The sequence below is a fragment of the Oryx dammah genome, unplaced genomic scaffold, assembly GCF_014754425.2.
Source record: "Oryx dammah isolate SB20612 unplaced genomic scaffold, SCBI_Odam_1.1 HiC_scaffold_16, whole genome shotgun sequence".
Taxonomy (NCBI): domain Eukaryota; kingdom Metazoa; phylum Chordata; class Mammalia; order Artiodactyla; family Bovidae; genus Oryx; species Oryx dammah.
Genome location: NW_024070200.1, coordinates 4,730,992 through 4,756,343, shown reverse-complemented (window position 1 = coordinate 4,756,343; position 25,352 = coordinate 4,730,992). Strand labels below are relative to the sequence as shown.

The following is a 25,352-nucleotide window of genomic DNA, read 5'->3' as shown; positions in this document are numbered from 1 at the left end:
TTTCACACTTCTGGCCTCCAGAAGCTAAGAGAATAAATGCCTGTGGTTCTAGCCACGCGGTCTGTGGGCCACTGTTACGGCAGCCGTGGAAACTGCTACAATCTCCAGTCTCCAAGATAACTGCTGGCTGAAGACAGTGAAGAACTGAACGGTCAGCACCTGCGCCAGGCTTTGCCCCAGGAGAGAGGATGTTCCCGAGTGCTGGGACCTGCCCGAAACGCCCCGGGAGGGACGCACAGCCAGGAAGAGGCAGGAGCCAGGTCTTCCTCCTCACTGCACAGCCTGGGTTCCGCTTGCATTTTTTACTTTTTACCACGTTAGTAAGGAAATAAATAAAATTCAGATCAGGGAGAAAACAAAATGTCAAAAGACCCGTGTAAACCCAACACCCCTCCTAAACCCTCCTCTCACCTGACTTGCTGTTTAACCATTGGCAGCAAGGGTGGAGAAGGCAGTGGCACCCCACCCCAGTGCTCTTGCCTGGAAAATCCCAGGGATGGAGGAGCCTGGTGGGCTGCAGTCCATGGGGTCTCTAAGAGTCGGACACAACTGAATGACTTCACTTTCACTTCTCACTTTCATCCATTGGAGAAGGAAATGGCAACTCACTCCAGTGTTCTTGCCTGGAGAATCCCAGAGATGGGGGAGGCTGGTGGGCTGCCATCTACGGGATCACACAGAGTTGGACACGACTGAAGCAACTTAGCAGTAGCAGCAGCAGCAAGGGTGGGAGCGAGGACCCTGCCTTTAGCCTCTGCCTGGTCTCTTTCAGAGGAAAGAAAAATGAGAGGCAGCAGGACCTCACTGGGGAAGGAGCCGCTGCCGAGGACTGGGGCGTGGGGGCCCTCCTGGGTTAACCTGTCTGAGAACACCCGGCCTGGGGTCATCAGCCAGCTCCTCCCTACCATCCTGTCCTGGGACTGCAGACAAGCCTGACGTCACAGGCTGGTACGGGGGATCGGCAGGGTGTAAGGGCAAAGGAGCCCTGGAGTGCTCCTGGGGGGACCTGGGCCTCTCTCTCCAGATCGCTTCTCTCCTCTGCTGGGGGGCAGAGGTTTTTGGCTCAGCGGTTGGAAGGAGTCTCCAGGCTCAGAGCTGTGGAGACCCAGGGTGGCCCAGATTGAATCTGGGAGGCTGAGCAGAGGTGGGCATGGGCGGACAGGAAGACACCCCTCTGGCACAAGAGGCCTCCTTCAGGAAGCCCTCAGTGATCCTTAGGTTAGTCTAGGTCCAAGCTTAGAAGGACAAGTCCATCCTCCCCGCTGAGCTCTGCTCCACCCTTCTCTCCTCCGGATTCTGGAGCCCTCCCACTCAGTCCTTCCAGAGAGCTCAAGGCACACAGCTCCTGCCCTGCCTACCCTCCTACTGGGCAGGGACCGGGCCTCCCCTCCCTGGGTCACAACAGACACGGAGACATGCTCACTGCCTGGCTGAGGCTGCACCCAGCCCCTCACGCCTTCGCTCAGTCCGCCTCTCAAGCCTCCATTAGCTCCATTTTGTAGATGAGGAAACTGAGGGTCTGGAGGTGCCCTGTCGCTAGCCCAGGTCAGGCCAACCACCAAACTGGCCCCTCTGACTCCAGTGAGGGGGTGGGGGTGAACCTCCTTCTTCTGTGATACAAAAATGAAACCTCACTCTTAAAAAAACAAAGAGCACTTTATTCCCGTGGAGGTTTCTGCACAACGATGTTGCCGCATGGGGGTGGGGGTAGGGGGTGGAGGGATTGGGGGGAGGGTCATCCTGGCTTCCTTGAGCACAGCCCGCCTCCCAGGAGTAGGGCCAGTCACCTCCAACTTGTGCAAAAGTATTCGCTTCCCTGTCTGGTCTCACAGCCACAATGTGCCAGCTGTACCCAGCTGCCAGAGCTCACACCACCGGCTGGTTTCTAGTGACAGCCCCGGTCATGTGGGTGCAGATGTCCTTTGGCCTGGAGGGTCCCAAACTGGTCAGACCTGTGCCCACTTACAGGCCCTGCCTGGACTCACAGGAACACAGCATTGAGACTGACTGCCTGGGAAAGACACCATTTCCCAGGGCTCAGGGATCCCACAGGTTCTCCCTGCCGACCCCTCTGCAAACCTCGGGGAACCCCGGCTGTTGGCAGTGGGCCTGAGCCACAGACATCAGCTGCGTCATGTCCCCATTTTACAGATGGGCAGCCTGAGGCCCAGAGAAAGACTCCCCCTTGCCATGGCTTTGTTTAACTGTGGAGATCTCCCCTTCCACTGACCTGTGCCTGCTCCCCCACCCCAGCTCCTAAGCTCATGTGGAACTTCCAGAAGGTTCCATGGCTTTTTAGTAGTCCCCGGGTTACCCTCCAGTGGGAGTGGCAGGGGTAGGGGTATTCCCAGCCTTGCACCTTGGAGAAGCTGGGGTGTGCTGGCAGAGGGTTCAGTTCTGGGACCCCAGAAGGCCCGGAGCTGCCCCTCTGTCCCTAACGCAGACCAGACAGGTGGCCTAGAAGTATCCCTGGAGCTCTGCCAGGTGGAGGAGTTCAGAATTAATGAGTCCCTGGCAAGCCCATTGGTGGGTCTTCAGAGACGGCCCCACCCCCACCCCACCCCCACCCCCACCCCGAGGTGTGGGCAGGATCCGAGGGAAGGGTTGGAGTGTTGGCTGGGCTTCTGGAAGACTCCAGAAGCCAGTAACAGTGCCAGGCTGGGTGCATCTCACAGGCAGCATCTCTGAGCTTCCTGACAGTACAACACGGGGAACAGGCTCCCCATTTTGCAGTGGAGAAAAACCAAGGAGGTCAAATACTGTAGCCAAGGCCCACCCAGCTGAGGAGTGAAATTCAACCCAGGTCTGACTGAGCCCACCGTCCATGGGGTCTTGGGTGTCTGAGGCAGGGCGGTCGGTGGGGGACCCATTTACAGTTCTGGAAGAGTCTGGGCTGCGTTTTGGAAAAACCGCCCCGGTGAAGGTGGGGTGGGGGCATCACAGGCTGGAGGGCTGGGCCAGGGCGGCGGACCCAGCATCGCCTTCGAGCCGGGCCTCCTCGCCGCGTGAGTAGCTGAGCACCACGGTGACGGTGGCGAAGGTGGCGGCGTTGACCGGGAAGGCGCGCAGCAGCGTGGAGGCCAGCCCTCGCGTGAACACGCGCCAGCCCTCTTCGCGGTAGCTCTGCTGCACGCAGTCGACGATGCCCCGGTAGCGCGGCGCGCCCTGCAGCCCGTCGGCCTGCAGCCGCGACTTGACCACGTCCACGGGGTAGGTGGAGAGCCAGGACGCGATGCCTGACATGCCGCCCGCCAGCAGCAGCTTGGGCACCAGCAGGCGGTCGCCTGGCTCACAGCCCAGTGTGCGCGTCAGCACGTCGTAGGTGAGGAAGTAGACGCCGAAGCTGGGGGTCTCGCGCAGCAGCGTGGACGCCATGCCCCGGTTGACGCCGCGCAGGCCCTCCCGCCGGTAGATCTGCGCCAGGCAGTCCAGGGGCCCGCGGTAGGTGCGCGCCGGGCCCGCCTCCTGCAGCTGCAGCCGAGTCTTGGCCAGCTCCATGGGGCAGCAGATGACGCACTGGATGGCCCCGGCCGCCGCGCCTGCCAGGAACTGGTTCAGCGGCGAGTCCCGGCCCAGCGCCCGCAGGGTGTTGCCCTGCATGCCGAACACCAGCGCATTGATGAAGGTCAGCCCCAGGAGCGGCGACCCCAGGCCGCGGTACAGGCCCAACACCTGCGGGGCGCACGGAGAGGCATCAGGTGCGCTCCCGCTTGGAGTCTATAGAGCTGCCCAAGCCCACCTCCCCCGGGGACCCTCCATGCAGGTGGTGGCTGCCCCGGCCCACCTCAGCTGCTCATGAGGATCAAGCAGAATTTGATCAGAACCCAGGTTCTCAATCTGAGAGGCCTGGACATGCCCGCCCTCCTGTTTCCAAAGTATGGATGTGCCCTGGAGTTGCCCACTGCCTCCTCTCCTGGCTCTGTGCTCCAGGGAGCACAGCATCGCAGAGGCGGTGTGCCCTGCTCCACCTCCTGTGGTCCAGTGAAAGAAAGTGAAAGTGAAAGTGGCTCAGGGGTGTCCCACTCTTTTCGACCCCATGGACTGCAGTCCATGGAATTCTCCAGGCTGGAATACTGGAGTGGGTAGCCGTTCCCTTCTCCAGGGGATCTTCCCAACTCAGGGGTCAAACCCAGGTCTCCCGCATTGCAGGTGGATTCTTTACCAGCTGAGTCACCAGGGAAGCCCAAGAATGCTGGAGTGGAGAGCCTTTCCCTTCTCCAGCGGATCTTCCTGACCCAGGGATCGAACTGGGGTTTCCAGCATTGCAGGTGGATTCTTTACCAGCTGAGCTGTCAGGAAAGCCCCCGTGGTCCAGGCCCGCAGCAAGGAAGAGGCAATGCTGAGGCCGGCGCCCCCCCCCACCTCCACGGGCCCCAGGCACTCACGCTCTCCTGCTTGATGATGGCCTGGAAGCAGTGCAAGGTCCCTCGGTACTGGGGCTTCTCCACGCTCTGGACCTGAAGCCGCACCTGGAAGGAGGGGCCAGTGTAAGTAAGATGGCCGCGTGGAGTCAGAGTGCCCAGCTCTCTGGGGCCGGCACGCAGAACCCCCGGGGAGACTCTCGCCAGGGGGCCTGAGGTTGGACCCATGAGGCAGGGAGCCAGGGAGCTTTCTGTGGCTTTTGGAATCCCAGGGAGGGAGGCTGGGTGTCTGCGCCATTTTTAGGGAGGGCTGTCCGTGGACAAACAGTCACGGAGACAGCCAGCTGCAGAGGGGTGGGGGTCCTTAAGACCCCTGTTCACTATCTCCGAACGATGTACTGACGGTGGGGCCTAAGGCATCTCCCGAGACCTCCCACTGTCCCGGAAGCAAGTCCTGGCTGATAGCCAAGGGGTGTCCAGGCTTAACACCCCACCACACTCTCCGCGTTGGGGCTGGGAATGCCCACTGGGTGCTATTGGTGAGGAGCCTTGGGCCTTGTGGGCCTTCCCCTTGGTTTCTGCCGGTGGCCCCTGGGGAGGGCAGTGGTCATGAGTTAGTAAAGCAGCGACTGGAGAGCCGCTGGCCGCCTCCTTGGGACCACGTCAGCAGCTCGGGGGCCCTCGGACCCCGGCAGCCCAGAACCTCGCTGTGAAAGCACTCTGTCCACAGAGAGCTTATCACAGTCCTTGATACTCATACCCCAGGGTCAGAGCAGGAGCATCTTTTCTTCCTGTGTCTGGGGGAGGTGGGTGAGCTAGGTTCAGCCCTGGGCTCAGCTCTGACTCAGACATGATCCCCACTACAACCCTGGCCATGGTGTGAGCGCCCCTCCGTGCGGGGCAGTGGAGAGGGGCTCTGTCGTGATCACTGGCCAAAGTGGGGTTGGGGTCACTCCTGTTTCAAAGATGGGAAGGCTGAGGCTCAGAGAGATCCTGCAACTTGGTCAAGGCTGTCCTCTCCAGGGACATGAGTGGCTGTGTTGGTCGGAGTCAGGGTGGGGTTGAGGGTGCTGGCTAATGCACTTACAGAAAAAAAAATGTGTTGGAAGCAAAAAAGAAACCTCACGCCTGGACACGGGGACCTCAGTGCTGGCGGCCACCACTCTGAGAGGCCGCTGCCCACCCCAGCACCCCTCCCACCCTGGCTGCCAGCTTGGAGGAGAAAAGCAGAGCCACTCAAGGACACCGAGGGCATCTTAACACGGTGAGCTCTGCCTCGGGTTGCTTCTGTAATGGGAAGTTTCCCACTTCCCCTTCGACGTCCGGGGTTCTCTGGAGGACTGGCTTTTCCTCCTGTGGACCCTGATGCCGGCATCAAGGAGGCCGTGTCAGCAGAGATGATGTGAAATGGAGCTGGGCCCTGCCCTCTGTGGGTCAGACTTTCAGACACCCCAGTGACACCTTATCAGGCTGGACTTGTTTTCACGCCCAGGTTCGGGCCAGCTCGGATCTCACAAGAGGCCGCAGGGGATCTCCCCTTTGTGTCTGACCCCTGGGGGCTGGGATGGGCACCCACCATCTGGGATTCTGGGGTAAAATGTGGCCCGAGTCTTACAGAATCTAGAGTTGAGGTTTTTAACACTTGCGGGTAGCAGGATCTCATTGGAGGATTGACAGACCCACCCCTGGAAAAGTTGGTCATTTACACACCAACCCCAGGAGGCTCCCAGCTTCCCCCCACCAGGGCTGGGAGATCCCGCATAAAGAACCCCTGATCGAGATGGGGCTACTTTTTCTCAATCAGCCCCCAGGCCCCCACCCCGGGACCTGTGCTTGGACCCAGGCTCGTTTCATACCCTCCCTGCCCGGGCCAGTCTGGGGGGGCAGTCTGGTGGGTGGGGTGGTGGGGCGGGGCCAGGCCAGGGGCCTGGTTTGGACAGAGTAGAGAAGCGTTGGGTTCACCTGGTCTGTACTTACTAGGCTCTCCGGGATGAGGCTTATGCTCATCTACAACAAAGTTACATTTTGCTATGGACGGAGACAGCCCCTAGCTCAGAAAGTAAAGGCAGTTAAAGCAACACAAAATTTCAACATCACATCCAGGCCCGGGACCCCCAAGGCCAGCCCCCGGCCGCCCCGCCCCCGCCCCTGCCCGGGGCGGCTGCTCCCTGGTGAGAGAGGGCTCAGACGCCGCGCCCCTGGGGACTGCCACATCCCGTGACGTCCACAGGCCGGAAGACGACCTGCCCAGAGAAACGCGTGTGGAGGCGATGTGTCCGAAGGCAGTGGCTGCGGTTCTGGGCGCCACAGAGGTGAGCCACGTTTTGGATTCAAATTTCAGTTCCAAGGACCTGGGGGGACACACTGCCAAGGTCGCAGTCACGAGATGGTGTGGATGGAACTGCAACGTGGGTGTCCCCTCACCCGTTCGGAAGCCCAGGTCCAAGTTCATGAGGTTTATAAGGAGGGAAAACTGGACCGTGGATGAGAGTTAGGGTGCTGGCCGCCTGGAAGAGGGGAGGCCGGAGGTGTTAGGAGAGGAAGGGGGTTCCAGTGGGGGGCGCCTCGTTTCTCCTCCCAGGTGTGTGCTTCAGTGGCAGGACCACTTGCGAGGCTGGTGGGTAAATCCCACTTTTGCCAAAAACCAGGAATATACATGGGCCTGTGCGCATGTCTGTTTTCTGGTAGAAATCATTAACAAGGGTCGGGGGGAAGGTTACATAAAGGACTAGTTTTGTTTTTGTTTTGTTTGTTTATATGTGTCTGTTATGGTGAACATTCTTTTACACCCTACATTACTTTCGTAATAGAAAGCCAACCAAAAAAAGTGTGTATGTATGTGTTTTAATCAAAACACATTAAAAAAAAACAACAGCGTTTTCCAGTTTTCTTTGACTGAGAATGCTTATTATTATTTTTCAATATTTATTTATTTGGCTGTGCCAGGTCTTAGTTGTGGCATGTGGGATCTAGTTCCCTGACCAGGGATCAAACCCAGGCCCCTTGGGTTAGACGCTTAGCCACTGGACCACCGGGGAAGTCCCAAGAATGCTTAACTTTTAAAATGCAAAACAGCCAGGAAAAAGAAAATGAGCTGAGCATCTCTACCTCCAATCAGAACAAGGTCACAGTGTCTGAGTGCATGGGGGGGTGTGGACAAGAAGGGTCACGAGCTTGAGTGACAGTGGGGACTTGCTAGGGGTGGGTTATTTTTCCCCTTCGAAATAAAAGGCTGGGCTTTTTAAAGATAGGTTTGCGCAGAGGTGAGGCTGGTGGGCCGCAGTGGCAAAAACAGAAACAGTTACAAATGGATTTCCTCAAAGACCACCTCCAGGGTCCAGGTAAGGTGGGGCAGGGCAGGAACCCAGCGGTGGAGAGGTTCCTGAGCTCAGGCTACTCCTGGGGCGCTGGCCATGGCTCAGGAGCTCAGAGGAAGCTGGAGGCACCAGAACAAAGTGGTCCCCAGCCTGGAGGGACTGACCTGGGGTGGGACGGGAGGGTTGGCGCCCCAAGAAGCCCTGGCTGAGTCCAAGCTCAGAGAGGCCTCTGCAGAGCTGGGCAGAGGAAGTGAATCAGAGACACTTCTTGGCTAGATGCAGCTTTGAGAGGCACGCACAGCACAGGACCACGGCACCGTGGGGACAGGCTCCCCCAGCCCTGGAGGGACTCAGGGGCCACTGCGTGGCAAGAAAGCCTAGCCTTGCCTTCTGGGATAGAAGGAATCCCATGCCCTTCGGAACTAACAAGTCAATCCAGCACAAACCACACTGCTGAGTGCTGGGCCCAAAGGCCTCGGGAAATCTCGCCAGCCCCTGACTGTGCAGGTCAGGGGGTAAAGTGACCGGCAGGTGGGCTGCCAGGGAGCCTGGAGCTAGCTACGCACAGCCCAGAGAGAGACCTCTTTTTGTTTGTTTTTGGAGTGGCTTGGGGGATCTCAGTTCCCCAGTCAGGGATGGGGCCCCGGCCCACAGCAGTGAAAGCGCAGAGTCCTAACCACTGGGCAACCAAGGAGTGCCTGGGACAGAACACTGTAAGGTCAGAGCACAGTGCTCAGGGCAGGGCCCTCACGCCTGTGCTGGAGGGAATGCAGCCCTACTTCACAGGACCTGTTCTCGGCCCAGGGACACCTGGGTTCCTGAAAAAGGAGGAGACGGCGGTCTCTCAAACCTGCCTACAGGTGACATCCTTGTCTTTGCTCCACCCTCGCCCCTGAAGGAAGAGGAGCCAAGTTCAGGGTTCAGCGGGCTATAGCATCTGGCCTAGGGCCCACTGCTTGCAGTTCACCGGGCTCCAGGGAAGCCCGCAAGGAAGGGGCATGCCTTGGCTAGTTTAAGGATAAAACCCCCAACAACAGAGGGCAGATCTTATTTGGGAGTTTCTAACTGGGAATGCAGACTCTCTTGGTTTCCACTGAGACATCGGGGAACCCGGGACCGGCACTGCGGAGGAATGGGCTCGCGGAGCGGCGAGCGGGGCGCCTCCCTGGAGCTGTACTCTGCAGCCTCCCAGGAAATGCCTGGGCAATGTGTCAGCCGTGAGGCCCACCACTCTGGGGAGGTCGCAGTCACGGGAGAGGCTGATGTGTGATTTCTCTGTAATCCTCTCTGAATCCTTGCCTGCAGGAAGCAGTCTGGAGGCGTTCTGGGTGAGGACAGGGTGGATGCCCCCGCTCTGGGCGGCCCCCCCATCAAGCGTCAGAACGGACCTCCCAAGTTCAGCCCCAGCTGGGAGATGGAGGAACAGACCGGGAGGAAAGGCCAGGCTGGCCCGTTGGACAGGCCCCTGCTTGCCTGGGCGTCAGGGAGAGGCCTGATTCTACCTTCTGACCTGTGGGAGGACCTTGAGGGGCTCCTGAGATGGTCACCAGAAAGGGGTACCCCGCCGCCCCAACCCTGCAAGCTTCCCTCCAATGTCTGCACCTCCCCCACGGCCTGAGGATAAAATGGCGATGAGACTCACCTTGACCGTGTCAAACGGGTGTCCCACCAGCACGCCTGCCACACCTGGGGGAGGAAGGACAGCCTGTGACCCAGACGCCCCAGAGACCGCCGGGCGGGGCGTGCATCCAGCAAGGATGTGCCTGCCACATCCCGGGGGCCCCTTGATCCTTGGGGTGGGGCGAGGAGAGGGTGGCCATCCCAAGGCCAAGACAGGATCTGTCAGACTCAAAGCTGGTGACTCTCTCCACCCGGCTGCCCATTGCAGGGGACAACAGAAGGTGCCCCTTGGTGCAGCAGCAACATGGTGGACCTAGAGTGTCACACTGAGTGAAGTGAGACAGAGAAGGAGAAATACTGTATGACTTCCCCTCTGTGTGGAATCTAAAAGGAAATGATACAAATAAACTTCCTTACAAAACAGACTCCCAGACTTAGAGAATGCACTCGGGGTTGCCGGAGGGAAGGGTGAGCGGAAGGGATGGTTAGGGAGTTTGGGATGGCTATGTACACACACTGCTGTATTTAAATGGATAACCAACAAGGACCGCCCGTACAGCACAGGGACCTTTGCTCAATGTTATATGGCAACCTGGATGGGAGGGGGGTTTGGGGGAGAATGGGTACATGGATATGTATGGCTGAGTCCCTTCACTGTCCATGTGATACTCTTACAACACTGTTAATCAGCTATACTCCAACATAAAATGAAAAGTTAAAAAAAGAGAGAGAAGGTGCCCCCTGGGAGGCTGTCGATGCCATTTCTCAATGTTCCCTTCGCTCCAAATGCCTGGCGTGGTCGGGCGCTCCAGGGGTTCTGGACTTGGGGTCAGCCCCTTACCCAGCTTTGAATCTTCCCTCTGTCATTTACCAGCTGGCTGAGCTCACAAAGGACTCAGCGTCTGAGCCTTACTCTCTGCACTTGTACAGGACTGAGAGTTAAACCTCCCCAGGGCTGCCCCCAGTCCCACACTGCTGACCCGGACATGAGGCATCACAGCTGCTGGCTGACCGCTCCCCTGCCCTGCACGGGAGCCACGTTGTGCCCAGGGTGGCAGCCCATGACTCTGTTCGCTTGCTTATCTATCAGTCTAGGACCTGTAAAGATTCGCCCTCCCCAAAAAGGACACGCCCCCCCCCTCCCGCCACCCCAAATGGCTTACGAGCACCTGTCAGTCCTGTGTGCTGTGTGAGCTACAAACATCCCCGTGAATCACAGTCTTGTTAGACCACTTCACGGAAGGACAGTGAGGCTGAGAGGTCAGGGAACTGCCCCACTGACTCCCATGCTGTCCTCCCTGGAACTGCACGTGTGTACGTCTGGCAGCGCTGCTTTTATTGCTAAGTTGGTGTTCAGTCGCCCAGTCGTGTCTGACTCTTTGTGACCCCATGGACTGCAGCATGCCAGGCTTCCCTGTCCCTTACCATCTCCTGAAGTTTGCCTGAGTTAATGTCCATTGCATTGGTGATTTATTACTGTAATTATTGCTATATTTCAATGTATAATATAGCAATTCAACAGGCTAATATTCATTGAGTCACAGTCATGTTTCTACCTGCTGGTTACCATTCTTAGCTTTGTATGTGTACCAACTCTCCCTCTTATGTATATAAAGGACCATTAGCCCATTTTACAGATGAGGAAACTGAGGCACAGAAAAGTGATATATGTCCACACCACACAGTAAGTGGTGGAGCCGAGATCTGGACCCAAACTTTCTGGGCCTGGAGCCATCCTTCTTAACCACTCATCTCTCCTGCTCCCCATCAGAGCTGGTTACCCCGTTAGTGGATGTCCACAAGTAAATAGGAGTTATTATGCTCCTTCACATATTGTATTTTTAATCCTTATATAATGTTATCTTCACCTTGTTTAATGCTTCAGACCTTAAAAGTGAAAATCACTCAATCATGTCCGACTCTTTATGAACTTGTGGACTATACAGTCCATGGAATTTTCCAGGCCAGAATACTAGAGTGGGTAGCCTTTCCCTTCTCCAGGGGATCTTCCCAACCCAGGGATCAAACCCAGGTCTCCTGCATTGTGGCAGAGTCTTTACCAGCTGAGCCACAAGGGAAGCCCTCAGACCTTAAAGTCCACCTTATTTGATACTAGCTTTGCCAATTCTGCTTTACTTTTGGCCATGAGTATCCGGTATAGTTTGGTGACGTTCCTAATTTTCAACTCCGTCTTACCACTTTTAGATGTACCATAAACAAACTAGAGCTGGGTTTTGGTTTCTACCCTGGTCTGAAGCAGCTTCAGGTTTTGATAAACCAAGAGATCTGACACAGTTCCGTCTTATTTTATGGGTACGATCCCTTTGCTTTCCACATTTTTGTGGGTTTAGGCAAACTACTATTTATCTCCTTTCTGCTTGTTCATTTGTAAGTTTAAGAGTTACCTCTGCTTTGGAACACTCATAACCTGCATGTGAAAGTGAAAGTTGCTCAATCGTGTCCAACTGTCTGTGACCGCATGGACTATACAGTTTATGGAATTTTCCAGGTCAGAATACTGGAGTGGGTAGCCTTTCCCGTCTCCAGGGGATCTTCCCAACCCAGGAATTGAACCAGGGTCTGCTGTATTGCAGGCAGATTCTTTACCGACTGAGCTATCAGGGAACCCACATGTAGAAACAGGGTTAAGAACTATCAGCGCCCCACCACGAGGAGAGAGTAGGAGGCCTTCTCCGCCCCCTACTGCCCCCCCTTAGCCCCAAGCACACTCCAACCCTGCCCATCTTCCACTGACCTTCACCTCCAAAACCTACGAGCCTCAGGGCTATTCCATCTCGGGGTCTCTACACTCATCGCTGGAGCCTCTCTTGATTACGACCCTCAGATGTAACACATCTGTACTCCGGCTCATCTGCAAAACCTGTTTCTTTAATGCCATCAGGGACGACAGTCCTGAGCTCTTTCGAGGACTGAGCCCAGGTCATTGCCTCTGGACACGGCCACGAATCTTCTGGTTTCCAGCACCCCAGATGAGAAATCCGCGGGCAGCCTGTCTGTTCACCTTTGTCAATAATTTATTTATTCTGTCAGAGAGCTGCTGAGATTTTAATCTGTAGATTTGGGGAATATCACCAGGAGATACCAAGGATGTGTCTTTTTTTCTTTAAAGAACTCTGCCTGGTACGCCCTCAGCCCTTTCACTCAGCAGACTCCTGATCAGAGAAAATTTCCACTATTATTTATTCATCATACTCATCGCCTCCAGAGCTCTTCCTCCTTCTGGAACCCCTGATGTTCGCAGGTGGGTGAAAAGATACTGCAAGCCTGTCTTTTTTTTCCCCTCAGCTCTTCCACCTTTGTGTTTCTGGTCTTCAAGACACACTTTGTTTTGATCGTTTGAGACCCAACCCCGTTTTCATTTCACGTTTTTAATTTTCTGAATTTGAAATTCTAGTTCTTGGGGGAGTGGAAGTGGGTACTGGGACCCTTCTAACCCAGTCCCCTGCAAGGCCTCAGGGCTGCTGTCAATCAAGACCCCACCCTGCCTCCCAGAGGGCGAGGTTGGACACGTGGTTCACACGCAGCCAATCAGAAGGGATCTACCCTCCTTCCTCCCGGTGGCAGAAACACAGCCTACAGCCTGCACCTGCCCTGAGCTTCCAGCCGGTGAGGAACTCAAACCCAAGGAAACCAGGCAACCTCTGGGGCCCAGGCTCGGGGTGCCACCCGAACATGGTTCCTGGACGGCCCCTCTGCTCTGAAAGGTGAGCCTGGGACACAGTCAGGTCACTGTCCCTAGCGCCTTGAGGCTGGGGGAAGGGACGAGCCTGGCGGCCCCCTTGCACTTTTCAGGGCCTAGGTTTCTCCTGGGTCAAGTAACACCAGGAGAGAGGGTCCCTTCTACCCTCGCCCATCTCCGTGCACACCATGGGGGAAGCACAGACACCTCTAGCCCCAGGCGTCCACTTGGACCCAGGTAGGACCACAGGTCTGGCGGCCGTGGAGTACCTTCTGCTCCCCAACCCAGGACCCGGCTAGGATCTCTCCCAGGTGGGCGTCGTGAGGATGGGCAGGGGCCCTGGTGAGCAAGAGCCCAGGGTGACTTGACCGTGTGTGTCTGGAGGGATGGGTCTGACTTTACCAAGAGTGTTCCCGCCCCAAACCCCACGGCTCCCAGTACATCTGTGTGAATACAGAAGGGATCCTGCTTTTCTGGGGTAAGAACCCACACTCCTCAAGAAGCTGCGAAGGGGCCTTGGCCCTGGGACTGAGCACCCACTGGGGGTGGGGAAGAGAAGGGTCTGCCCACCCCCCACCCCGGAGGAGCCCACAGCCTGGTGGCAGGACGCAAGGGGAGGTCCCTGGAGGTGGGGGAGGGAATAGCGGAGAGGCGATGGAAAGGGCGAAACTGACAGCTTGGTCCACGGAGGTCGGCCCCTCCTGTCTCCTCTGGCACCTGGGCTTGGAAGAAACGTGCGGAAAGCTCTGGAGCCTGGAGGCCTGATTGGGTAACCGTCTGGGTCACTTCCCAGCACACTCCCTTATGCATCAGCCTCCTCCTCTCAGGAAGCCAGCACCACAGGGGTTTATGTGCCTAAGGCTGCTCTCCACACTTCTCTTCCTCCAGGGAGCCGCTGGCGGGCAGATAGCTGAGAGCTTTATTAGAGTCACCGGTGGGTAGGTGACCTGCTGGAGGAGACAAGCGCCCAGTGTCAGAGCCTGGGCAGGGCCTGGGGATACTCAGCCAGTCCTCTGGCACTTCTGTCAGCTTGCTGAGTCCCTGACAGCTAAACCTGGCTCCCAGAGAATACCTGTTGAATAAATTAACTCTACAAGAAAAAACAGAGACACTAAAGGCCAAAGAGGGAAGTGCCAGTGCCCGATGCCCACAGGCAGGCCACAGCAAGCCCAGACAGAACGCGGACTCAAGGTCCGCAGGGGGGGCGGGACACAGGGCCTCAGCGCTGTGGGGCAGCCCGGCCTCAGGGAAGGTGCCCCACATAGGGGACAAGCACGCATAAGCCCAAGACCTAGATCCTGCGACGATTCAGGCCTACTCTGCCCGCTCCCAGGGGCTTCCCTGGTGGTTCAGCTGGTAAACAATCCGCCTGCAATGTGGGAGACCTGGGTTCGATCCCTGGGTTGGGAAGATCCCCTGGAGAAGGGAATGGCTACCCACTCCAGTGTTCTGGTCTGGAGAATCCCGTGGACTGTATAGGTCATGGGGTTGCCAAGAGTCGGACAAGACTGAGCGACTTTCACTTTCACGGCTCCCCGCGGTCCCCCCCCCCGCCCCGCCCCAGTCTGTTCCCCAGAAAAACCGCGCAGGAAGGGGGCGGAGCGCCAAGGCGTGACTAGGCGCCTGGGGTCAGGCCCACGCCTTTTAGGCCATCTCACTAGGGGGTCGTCCGGTGGCCCCCGGCCCAACCCCACCCACAAGGCTGCGGGAGACGAGGTGGAGCCAGTTTCAAACTTCTTGGGCCCGGGGAGGGGAACCGTGCTCCGGGTCCGCGCAGGCTGGGGAACGGCGTGAGGGAGATGGGCTCGGAGCCTCGCCGTCCGCTGGCCTCGGCGAGGAGGGTGGTGGGGCATCCTTCTGGCGGTCCCCTGGCAGCCACGGTAATACCCCCGAGCCCCAGATCGCTCGTCCGAACGTGCTGCGAAAGACTTAAAAGACAGTTGCCTTGGTGGACAGCGCCCTAGGGGCCCTCCGGGCCTGATGTCAATTCACGCCCACAAGAATCCCGTGAAACAGGAGCACAGCTAACCCATCTTACAGAGGAGGAAATCTCAGCCACAGGGCAAGCCACGGGGCCGAGAGGTCGCAGGTGAGCTGGCCTCCCAGGCTGGACGCCTCGTCCCCAGGCACCGGGCGTCCCCGGCCCCCGCGCGCGCCCGGGCAGGACCCGCCCAATACCTTACCCCCAGCGCATCCAGCCAGAAAGTCGAGCGCCATTGCCGGGTCTCGGGTGAAGCCGCCTTCCTCCGGGTCCTCCTTCGCTGGCCCCTCGCCGGGCTGGTCGCCGTCGGGGGCCCTCCCTGCTTTGCTGGGCTGGGACTCGGCCTGTCCGCTGCCTTCTGGCACGGAGCCCCGCGCAGGCTGGGGTCTGGCGGCAGCGGCGGCTGCGGCTCAGCGCGCGACTCCTTGCCGGGCGCTTGTCCCTCGGTGGCCGGCTCGCCGGCCTTTGCTATCCGTGCGCCGCCCGTGGTCCCTCACCTCGGGCCGCGCGTCCCGCCCCTCGGGCCGGCCGGCCGGGGCTCGGGCGGGGTTCAGAGCTCAGCCAATGGGCGGGCGAGGCGCGGACAACGCCCCGGGCCCCGCGCGCCGCCGCGGCGCTTTATTGGCCGGGCGAACCTGGGCGGACCTAGGGTGCGGGCGGGGCGGGGCCACGTAGCCGGCCGGCGGCGCGGGGGAGGCGCGGAGGCGCTGCAGACAAAGAATGCGCTTCGTGCGCCCGCCCGCGCCGCCCCGGGCGGAGAGGAAGCCGGGAGTGCGCCGCCGCGGCCGGACGGAGGGCCCGGTGCGTGCGGGGAGCTCCGGGCCGGCGCGGCCTGGGAACTTCCCGGCGTGCGTGACGCTGATCAGCGGGGCGGCGGGTGGCGTGCCCTCGCTCTGGACCGGAAGCCTGGGATCCTTGGGGCCTGGGTTCAGATCCCAACTCCACCGCCCAAGCTCAGGGTCCTTGCTTGCATAATGGTGGGACGCGCCGCGGTTAACGGAGGTGGAGCGCCGGGACCCTCCAAGGCCTGCAGGCTGGAACACTAATTGTAACACTCCTCGAGCGGTGGAACGCCCCTTCGGGGGAGTCTTCACCCCCACGCCCCTTGTCTGTGCGCCCTCCGGCCGGTGGGCCTGGGGCTCGCGGCCTCCTGGCCCACGGCGCGAAGGGCGTGGCCAGGACCTCGTGGCGCAAACTTGCTGGAGCCGTGGAAAGCTGTGCGGAGGGGAGGTTCCTGGACTCGTCCTGGAGCCGCGGGGCGAGAGAGGCCAGATCGGGCGCGGTGTGGCCAGAGGGGGCGGTCACGAAGCCGCGGCTCTGGAAGGCCTCGGGGGCCTGGACCGCCTGGCGGAAGGGAGGGAATGTGAGAAGGCCAAGAGGGAGGGCGCTGGGCTCCGGTTTACGCAGGTAGCTGGGCGGCAGGAGGTGGGGGTGGGTTAAGCAAGAGCAGAATCCGACTCTGCTCCGCGTCCGCTTTCCCCCATCCCTGGGATTGGCCGCAGCCACGGACCCCTCCCTGGGGAGCGTCCGGGTCAGAGACTCCCACTTGCCCTTCTCCAGCTCCTCGTGAAGTCCGGACTGTCCGGTTGGGACTCGGTTTGGCCGGGCGCTTTCTCCCTCATCGTGAGTCAGATGACAACTTCAGGCCTTCGCCCAACTTCCTTAACGCTCTTGCAATCAGGACAAACAGTCCGGTGTTTCCGGTTGCAGATCGCACAGTTCTTTTATTTGCATGTTACTATTTCTGAAATCGACAAGGAGGTTACCATGGATATATACCTTACGGACAGGTTTTAAAGATTATATATACTTGCTACTAGGGGATGCCTGTCAGGTGCGTTAACTGTCGTGGTGAGCAGAGGCCACTCTAAATCCGATGGTTCTGCATGACTTCCTTTTACTCTTAGAATCTAAAGAGAACATCCACTGATCTGAGACCCAAACCCAGGTCTGCTGACTCCTAGTCCAGTGCTTGTGATGGCTGGTGGGCCCTGAACTAGGGGTCTGGAGGCCTGGGTTTGAACATCACCAGCCTCTGACAAGACTCATGAGCCAGGAAAGCGTGTGGGCCCTAGGAGAAGCCCAGACCAAAACCCAGGTGGGAGTTGGCCGGAGGCCTCGAGGTCACGGAGATTAAACTGGACAACCTACATCCGGGTGACTCACCTCTAGGAACAGGAGTCCCTGGGTTGCTGAGGCCTCAAGAGGGAAAGCACAGATGCCTGCAGCCTCCATATCTGTTTTTGGAGGTTTGCGAGGAGAGTCAAGAACCTTAACAGGGCAGTAAGTCAGAAAATTCTTATGGACTGATTAATAAGGAGACAAAGAGAACACAAATGCCTTTAAGTTAATGTGCTTGCGGCAGCTTGCATGAGCCCTGACTCCTGTCCTTGGGCCAGCCCAACAGCCTGGTACGCATAAGCACTCAGTATTTAGAAAGCTCCTTGGGGAAAGCTGCATTTGGGCAGACCCTGCAGGCATCCAGGTGGGGGATCCGCGGAGGTATCATCGGTGGGATGGATTCTGGATCCTGCAAGTCAGGCAGGCGGTGAGCTGTGCACCCTGCAGGGAGGACTTGGAGAGGGTCTGGACTCGGGGAGCCAATGTTCAGGCTGAGGCTTGTTGGGTTTGGGGACAGAGGTCCAGCAAGTGGTGAGCAGTAGAGGGGTGGGCTCTGGGGCAGGTGTGCCCACAGTGGGTGCCGGGGGTCAACCTCCAACCGGGAACACCCCAGGGCAGGTGCCTGTGCATCCCAGAGTCTGCTGGAAACAGCATTTGGGGAGGCAGTGAGGAAGGGGTGAAGGCAGGCACTGCTAGGGGCTGGGGTCACTGGGATGTGTGTACTGCTGGCTTACTAAACCACGAGACTACCCTGAAAGCCGCCCCTCCCTAAAGAATCATGCAAGGACTTCTTGGTGGTTCCACTGGTTAGAAATCCACCTTGCGACCCAGGGGACACAGGTTCGATCCCTGATGGGGGAACTAAGATCCCACATGCCACGGGCAAGCAAGTTGGCACGCTGCAATTAGAGAGCCCGTGTGCCTCGAAGGATCCTGAGAGTTGCAACTAGGACCTAACACCACCAAGTAAAAAAAAACAAACATGCATTTAAAAAAAAAGTTATTCCTGCTGCCTGAGAATCAGTCATTCACTTGGGTGGTGCTCTGCACCTGGAGTGGGCACAGGGCAGACCCACCTCCCTGGTCTCCAGGGCCTCCCACGCAGCTGGCAGGGAGACCCGAGAGAAATGAAGACGCCTTAGCCAAGGAAATGAGTTTGTAGGCAATGGGCCTGCGTCATACATCAGCCGCTGGGGTCCATATCTGTTCTGCTTCATTTCCTGAGAAGATTACAGCACAGTTTGCTTTTTCAAACTTCTCATGTTCCACAGGGCCCCAGGACCCTCCTACCCTCCCAGGGGAGGCCACCTTGCAGGGGGTGCTCAGACCCTAGCCTTTAAGAAGTGGGAGGGGCCCAAGGCCAGAGCAGTAGGGGGACAGCAAGAAGGGGAAACATGCCACAGGGCATCAGGGATCAGGCCAGGTCACCGAGAGCGTGTGGCAGAGATTTTGTTTTGCAGGGCGTTGGTAATTCCTGACACAAGACAGATTGGGTGTGGGAAAATTAGTAACAGCAGTCTCTCTCTCACCCTGGAATCTACTGAATTCAGTGGTGGGAGGTTATTTGGCCCCCGGGGTTGGGTGGGGAGCAAGGCTGGAGCTCGAGATGTCTCAGGGCCAGTGGGTTAGGGGGTGGTCTGAGGCACCCCCTGTGTAGACCTTGTGGGGAGTTGGGCTCAGCTGGAGGGTGGGCAGGGCGGGCCTGGGAGCCAGGGCAGATGTAGTTTTAGGATGGGAGCCACTGGAACAGGTTCCAAAGCTCCTGGGCACAGACCGGTGGGGAGGATGGGGCTGTTAACTGCCTCCCACACCCCCAACTTGGAATAAAACCCAGGCTCAGAGCCCGAGGTACCTGGTTGAACCCTCACAAGTGCGAGCTCATTCTGCCCCAGGGCCTTTGCACTGGCTTTGTCCCTGAGGAGGGGGTCGCTCCTCTCCCCAGCCTGGCATAGTCCTCTCCAGGGCTTAAGTCCCTGCTCAACTCTCAGCTCCTCTAAAGGGGCATGGCTGTGGAGCCCCCCACCCCACCCCCTGCCCTGTTGTCCCCCAGCTCCTAGAATGACTGCCCGTTCCTCTAAATGCTTAACACCTCTGTTCCTCTCTAGTGTTTGCTCCACCAGGCCAGGACCTTATCATCTTTAAGTAGCACTAAACAGGGCCTGGCACACAGCAGGGGGTGAGCAGGCAGCCCTGGGTGAGGGGACCTGGGCTCTGGACTGTCCTGCCCTGTGGCCACGGGTCCCCCCAGACCTCTGGGATTGGAGTCTCCCAGGAGACAGCTAAAAGTGCAGATTTCAAGGCCCCACCTTGGTCTCAGGGAGCAGGTGGGGGTAAAACCTGCATTGAAACCTGCCTCTTCAGGGATGGAGACCGTCTCCCAGGACAGGTTCAGGGATCTCTGGCTCAGTTTTGCTTTCGTCTCCACTTGCAGCCCTCCTGGCCCTCCTGCAAGGAACACGGTGGGGTGGGGCTTTGTGCCAGGGGGTCCACTTGGACCCAGCACTAGGTGCTGATGAGCTGGCTCCGCCCTAGGGTCTTTCTCCCAGCGGATAAACGGCTTCTGTCTGGATGTCCCTCTGGCCTCAGGTCTGGTCCACTCTAGGAGTGACTCAGCCTCCCTGGTGAGTAAGTCGGCTCTGTGCCTCAAAGCGGGGAGGGCCTGAGACCCCTGGGGATAGCTAGTCCCTGTCGTGGTGGCCCCTCCCAAGTCTGAGATGCTCAGCATTCTCCTGTTGGGTGGATTTTGCAGAGTTCATGTCTCTCAGTTGAGTTTCGTCAGCCCCAAAGGGGCCACCACGCCGTGCAGGTTTCTGGCACCTTCATTCAGTTGGATGCAGTCACCATGGTCCCTGGGGCCAAGTCCCCAGGGCGGGTGTGGCCTCGCTCGGCACGCACTTGGCCGTGGAGGGGGTGGGCTGAGAGGCCGAAGTGAGGGAGGCTCCGGCCAGAGGGAGAGATGGCCAGAAACTCAAGAAGGGGCGTGATAAAAATAGATGCACAGTGCTTCTGCGTAAAAATAGAGTTAAAGGGATCTGCCCGGGCTGCCCCAGACCCGGAAGGCCACAGGGGTGGGCCCCAGCTGGGGTTGGCTCGACTGGTCAGGGCAGAGAGGCTCGGCCAAGCGCGGACACGGGGTGTGCTTGCTGCTCACGGGCCTCGTGGAGTCAGGCCCCTGGGGCAGTGCCCTCTGGGGGCACCCGCTGTCATGGTGGGGGGATGCCTGGACCAGCAGATACTCTGGGGCTGTCGGGCAGCGTGAGCGGGCACCCAGGGCAGTGTGCCCCTGCCCGGGGCCAGGGTTGGGGCAGCAGGGTGAGGCCTTGTGGGTGCATTTGGCAGCAGGGTGGGAGTGGGCAGGGTGCTGCCCCGGGCAGGGAATGTGTGATGGGATGGCAGGCGGGTGCCCTGGGGAGCGCTGGAGGGGACAGAGAGAGGGCTGAGAGAAGGGCCTCCTGGAACCCAGGAGCCTGCTGTGGTTCTCGGAATCCAAGCCCCAGTTTCCCCTTCCAGAGCCCCTCTGGTGGGACAGGCCTTCCCTAGCTCTGTGTTCCTCCTTCCTCCTATGGCTTCCTCAGTCCTGACGGCCCAGCCTCGGGCAGTCATCCGTGGCCCAGCAGGGGGCATGGACCCCTCTGCCCACGCCACGATCTCCCGTCCTGTTGCTTTGGGCTCTGACCCCTGGAGCCCCCACCACAGCCCCGTCTTCGGGCCCCTTGGGTGCCTGACCCTTGGTTCCTGTGCCTTGCCCCCGGCGGGGGTTGGGGGGGCAGGCTTACCTCCCAGATGAACTCTTTAGGTGTGTGTGTGTGTAGGGGTTGGTCCTTGGTGAACCTGCCCTCAGGCACTTCCTATTAAAGTGTGCCGGGTTCCATCCCTGGTCAGGGAACTAAGATTCCGCATGCTGCACGGTGTAGCAAAGAAAATAAAAGATAAAAAAGAAGTGCCTGTCTTTGCTTCCCAGCTGGCTCTGTGACACTTTGTCCCAGCCTCCCATCCTTCCCCAGCCTCTGCCCCACCAGGCCACCGCTTCTGCTGGACGTGCTGTGCCCGCGCCAATGAGCCAGGGCCACATGCTCTAGCCGGGGTGTTCCAGGCGCCTCCCCCAATCCCGACAATCTACTCAGACTTACCTGGTGCTGCGCGCCTGTGGGTCTTGGCCATGCTGGGAATGCCCCCCCACCCCCCGGCGGGCGCTCCAGTTCTGCCTGCGATTGGGGTCTCCCCCTTCAGGAGCACCATGGCTGCATGAAGGCCCTATGGCCTTCCCCTTGCTCTCTCTGGGACTCCTGACTGCGGGGGACGTTGGGCCTCTTGTGCAGATGTGCGGGCAGTCCTGTGGGGAGGTTCATGAGGCCAGGAACTGAGGCCTCCGGCCGACAGCCCTGTGTGTCACTCTGGAGGGGGGTTCCTCCAGCACCCCCAGATGGCTTCAGATGGCCACAGCATGAGAGCCCCTGAGCCAGAGCCACACGTCTGCGCTGGTCCCGAGTCCCGCAGAACTTGTGAGACAATGCGTTTGGTGTCAGATGCTTCTCCGCATGGGGATAATTTCTCCGGGCAGTACCAGAGAAAGAATGTACTCCCTAGGCAGGCCAGGGCTGCAGGGAGGCTGGGCAAGCCTCTCAAGCTTTGTTGGATCCCTGTGTGGGGTTTGCACAAGAAGATGTGTGCTGGAATGAAGGAATGAATTATTGACAGCGGTCAATAGCTTCCCTTCCCAGATCAGCAGATCAGATAGGCCTCAGGCCCTGCCTTGACCAGAGCCTCATTCCTGAGTTCCACCCTCCGGGGCCTTGGGTCTCCTGGTGTCAGAGGTTACCTTGTCCTGGAGAGAACCTCCCAGCCAGTGGGCCCCCAGGATGCCTCCTGTGCATTGCTGAAGGGGTCACAGGGGCCTGGAAAACAGGAGGGGCTGCACGAAGTGACTGGAAGGGCTTAGGTTACGGCTTGGGCATCTGGGAATGGAAGAGACGGGCCAGGGAGTGGGTGGGGACAGGGCAGGGCTGGAGGCACCTGACCGCTGGCCCAGGCCTGAGGCTGCTGGCTGGCACTCCAAGGGTCGCTTCTGCTCCGTCAGATGACCAGTGCTGGGGAGCCCCCACAGTCCTTACCTGCGTTAGCCCTGCTTCAGGTGGCTGTCGCCCCTGTTTGCAGATAGGAAAACTGAGTCTCGGGGTCACATTAATCAGTGGCCCCCGTGGCAGCGCTGGGCTCAAATTCCAGGTCTTCCCCTAATTGTCACTGCTGCTCTCTGGCCTGTGGTGTCCTCGTGTGTAACACAGGGGTGGCTCCAGGGGCCTGGAGCTCTGTGCTGAGCTCAGACATGAAGACACTGCTCCTGAGGGGCATGGGGGTGGGGGAGCTGAGGGCAGCCCTTCCTGTTGGCCCCGTTGGCCCAGTGGAGGCATAGGCTGGGGACGCCCTGTTGTATGCTTTGCGACCCTGAGACCCTGGGAGCCAGGGCCCTAACCCCTCAGGATGTAAGAGGGAGGCCAGGGTGTCTGGGAGGTCTGAGGTGGGCGGTCATCCACCTTGCAAACCAGTCACACCCCAGAGATGCTCCCCCAGTTGAAGGTGAGTGCAGCCTCAGCTCCCGCCTGTGGCTGCGTGGTCTGCAGCACCCGGGGCGGGGGTTGTGGGATGCAGGTAGAGCGTGGCAGGCGTCAAGCCCCTGAGCGTATAAATTTGTCTCCTGTCCCATTTTACAGATGAAGAGACGGAGGCTTAGAGTGTCACAGAGTGAGCCAGGAAGACTCCGGAGTCTCCTGAACTCATCCAAGTCTTGCCAAGGAGCCTCATTTTTTGGAAATGCCCCTCTCTGGAGCTGGCCCAGTGTCCCAGTCTGGACTCATGGCCTGGAAGCCCCACTGCCCCCACCCCTTCCCTTCCAAATCCTGCCAAAATGGCAAAGTGCTTGGGTAAAAGTAGTTCAGGTGGGTTTCCCTGGTGGTCTAGTGGCTAAGAATCTGCCTGCCAATGCAGAGGACCCGAGTTAGGTTCCTGGTCCAGGAAGATCCCGCAAGCCGCAGGGCAGTAAGCCCGTGAGCCTCACCTACGGAGCCTGTGCGCCTGGAGCCGGTGCCCCACAGCAAGAGGAGCCAGCGCAATGGGAAGACACCACAGAGAGAGTCACCCCCACTAGGCCGCAACTAGAGAAAGCCTGGGCTCAACAGCAAAGACCCAGGCCAGCCAAAAAGAAGGAGACAGATGGGAATCATTCAGGGGTGTCTGACCCAGAGAACTCCCCCCTGAGAACGTACCCACTGAAACACAAAGGCCTCGAAGCATAATTCCTGGAGCACTTTCTGTATTTTACAGGCATATCCCACTTGCCTGTTCTTGACATCACCTGCAAGTTACATCGTAACAGTGATATTTATTCATTTCGGTTGCGCCATGCGGCATGTGGGATGTTCGTTTCCCAAGCAGGGATAGAACCTGTGCTCACCCTGCGTAGGGAGTCTTAACCCCTGGGCCTCCCGTGAAATCCCACAATGGTGATACTCAGAGCTACAGGTATGGCTCCAGGACCCTAGGGCCTGCTGACCCTTTAGTCCTCCCAGAGCCTTACGGGTGGATGACAACAGAGCTGCCATTTTACAGACAAGGACACTAAGGCCCCAGGGGACCTCACAGAGAGACCCTCAGGGTGAGGGCCACGCCCAGGCAGTCTGGGTCAGCCTCCTGGTCCACCCCATGAGCACTGTGGACGCACAGGGGGAGTGAGTCCCCAGGTGCATGGCATCCCAGATGGGTTAAGAAGGAAAGGCAACAAGTCACAAAATAGTGAAAAAAGAGGTGTCTGCCTGCGTCCCGCCGGGAGGCGGGGCCTTAGCCTCAATGCTGGCTGCGTCTCTTTGGTCTGGCTGTCTTGTTAGTAACTTGAAGTTACCCCTCTTGTTATAAAGCATAAGCACACCTTTTAGGATATCAGGTTCCTCCGCGCCACCTCGGCCTGCAGCTCCCCCGCCAACCCCCGCCACCATGGCCGGTGAGGCCTGGGCCCCACTTCCCCTTGTCCCGGGGGCCCCTGGTATCTGTGCCCTGTCTGTCTCCCCCTACAGGATGGCTCAGAATTCCTCCCTTGGGCCTCCTGGGGCCGCATGGGGTGAGGCCCCGCTGTTGGAGGAGGAAGCCAAAAGCCAAAAGCCGACCTTGCTGCTTGGAACAGTGACCCTTCGGGGTGGCCCCAGCGGGTGCCCTGGGCTCTGACTCCTGCCATGCATGCAAGACTCAGAAAGCTCGAACCACTGGCCCAAGGTCACACAGCTGGGAGGGGTGGAGCCAGGAGCCAAATCCAGGCTGAGACAGCCACCCGTTGTCTTCCCCAAACCATGCGGGGGTTGAGCCACAACCCCTCCTGAGTCCAAACCCCTGCCCACCTGCCACCAGGGGGCTTCCTTGCTGTGTCCTGGGTCAGGTGCCAGCAGATGACTCTGCCCTGGGTTCATCCATCTGTCTGTCCAACCATCATCCAGCATCTACCCACCCACTTGCATCCACCCACGTTTCCATCCTTCTGTCTGTCGTTCCGTCTGTCAGTCCTTCTGACCATCTGTCTGTCCATCCACCCATCCACTCACTGACTCATTTTTTTCACGCATTTATTCATCCACTCCCCCCAGGGTGCCTACCGCGGGCCGGGCACTGTGGCCTCAGAGACAGATGCAGCACGGCCCTGCCTGCCAGCAGCTTGGAGCTGGGGGCGTGTTCAGACCTGCATGGGGCAGCCTCTACAGTGAGGAGGTGAAGGTGGCTTGGACATGTTTGTTCAGGAGGCAAAGGGCGCGTGAAACTTGGCGACAGTGACCGAGAAAGCATGCTCGTCTGAAACGCCACCTCTAGGGCTGCCCTCACAGCCCCATCCCAGCCCCGCCTGCTCTGACTCTCACTGGCACAGGCTGCTCTCTGGCAGACTCATTATTTAGATTATTTTTTGTGTTGGTTGTCTGTCTCCTCCCCTGAATCATAAGATCCACAAGGAAGGGACTTTTGCCTGTGTTTACTGCTGTGTTTATTGAAGTGGCCCGGTGCCTAGGATGTGGCATGCAGTAGGCACAAAGTGTTTGTGGCGTGGGTGGGAGGTATGGGCCGGGGGATGGTTGGGGGATTCTTGGGATGATTGGGAGGATGGTTGGGGGATGGTTGGGGAGTGGTTGGGATGGTTGGGGGCATGGTTGGGAGGTGTTTGGGGGTATGGATGGGGGGTGTGGTTAGGGGGTATGGTTGGGGGGTGTGGTTGGGGGTGGGGT

General features: G+C 58.9%; 1 protein-coding gene and 1 long non-coding RNA gene across 6 annotated transcripts; one reads left to right on the top strand and one right to left on the bottom strand.

The window, feature by feature from the left end:
- Positions 1–1,965: 1,965 nt before the first annotated feature.
- SLC25A29 (solute carrier family 25 member 29) lies at positions 1,966–15,486 on the bottom strand. Of its 4 annotated transcripts, none has more exons than XM_040256934.1 (4): positions 15,182–15,486; positions 9,321–9,364; positions 4,386–4,469; positions 1,966–3,672 (listed from the first exon to the last, which is right to left on the bottom strand). In XM_040256934.1, exons 1-4 carry the CDS (start codon positions 15,213–15,215, stop codon positions 2,938–2,940), a joined length of 897 nt encoding a protein of 298 aa, XP_040112868.1. In that variant the 5' UTR covers positions 15,216–15,486; the 3' UTR covers positions 1,966–2,937. The 4 variants fall into 4 exon arrangements, with proteins under 4 accessions (XP_040112868.1, XP_040112870.1, XP_040112869.1 ...); XM_040256936.1 differs by lacking the exon at positions 15,182–15,486 and adding an exon at positions 6,339–6,408; XM_040256935.1 differs by lacking the exons at positions 9,321–9,364; positions 15,182–15,486 and adding an exon at positions 6,339–7,326.
- Positions 15,487–15,729: 243 nt separating this feature from the next.
- Positions 15,730–23,415, top strand: LOC120875199. 2 transcript variants are annotated; one of them, XR_005723861.1, is made up of 3 exons: positions 15,730–15,780; positions 16,540–16,602; positions 22,809–23,415. It is a non-coding gene; the product is annotated as an uncharacterized LOC120875199 (long non-coding RNA). The 2 variants fall into 2 exon arrangements; XR_005723860.1 differs by lacking the exon at positions 15,730–15,780 and having other exon boundaries at positions 16,415–16,602.
- Positions 23,416–25,352: the final 1,937 nt, after the last annotated feature.

Excerpts from the sequence above, each read along its gene's own strand:
- SLC25A29 (XM_040256933.1), bottom strand. The coding sequence starts at position 4,589 with ATGGGTCCAACCTCAGGCCCCCTGGCGAGAGTCTCCCCGGGGGTTCTG. Across the intron at positions 3,673-4,385 it reads CCATCATCAAGCAGGAGAGC|GTGTTGGGCCTGTACCGCGG; the intron begins GTGAGTGCCTGG and ends TGCGCCCCGCAG.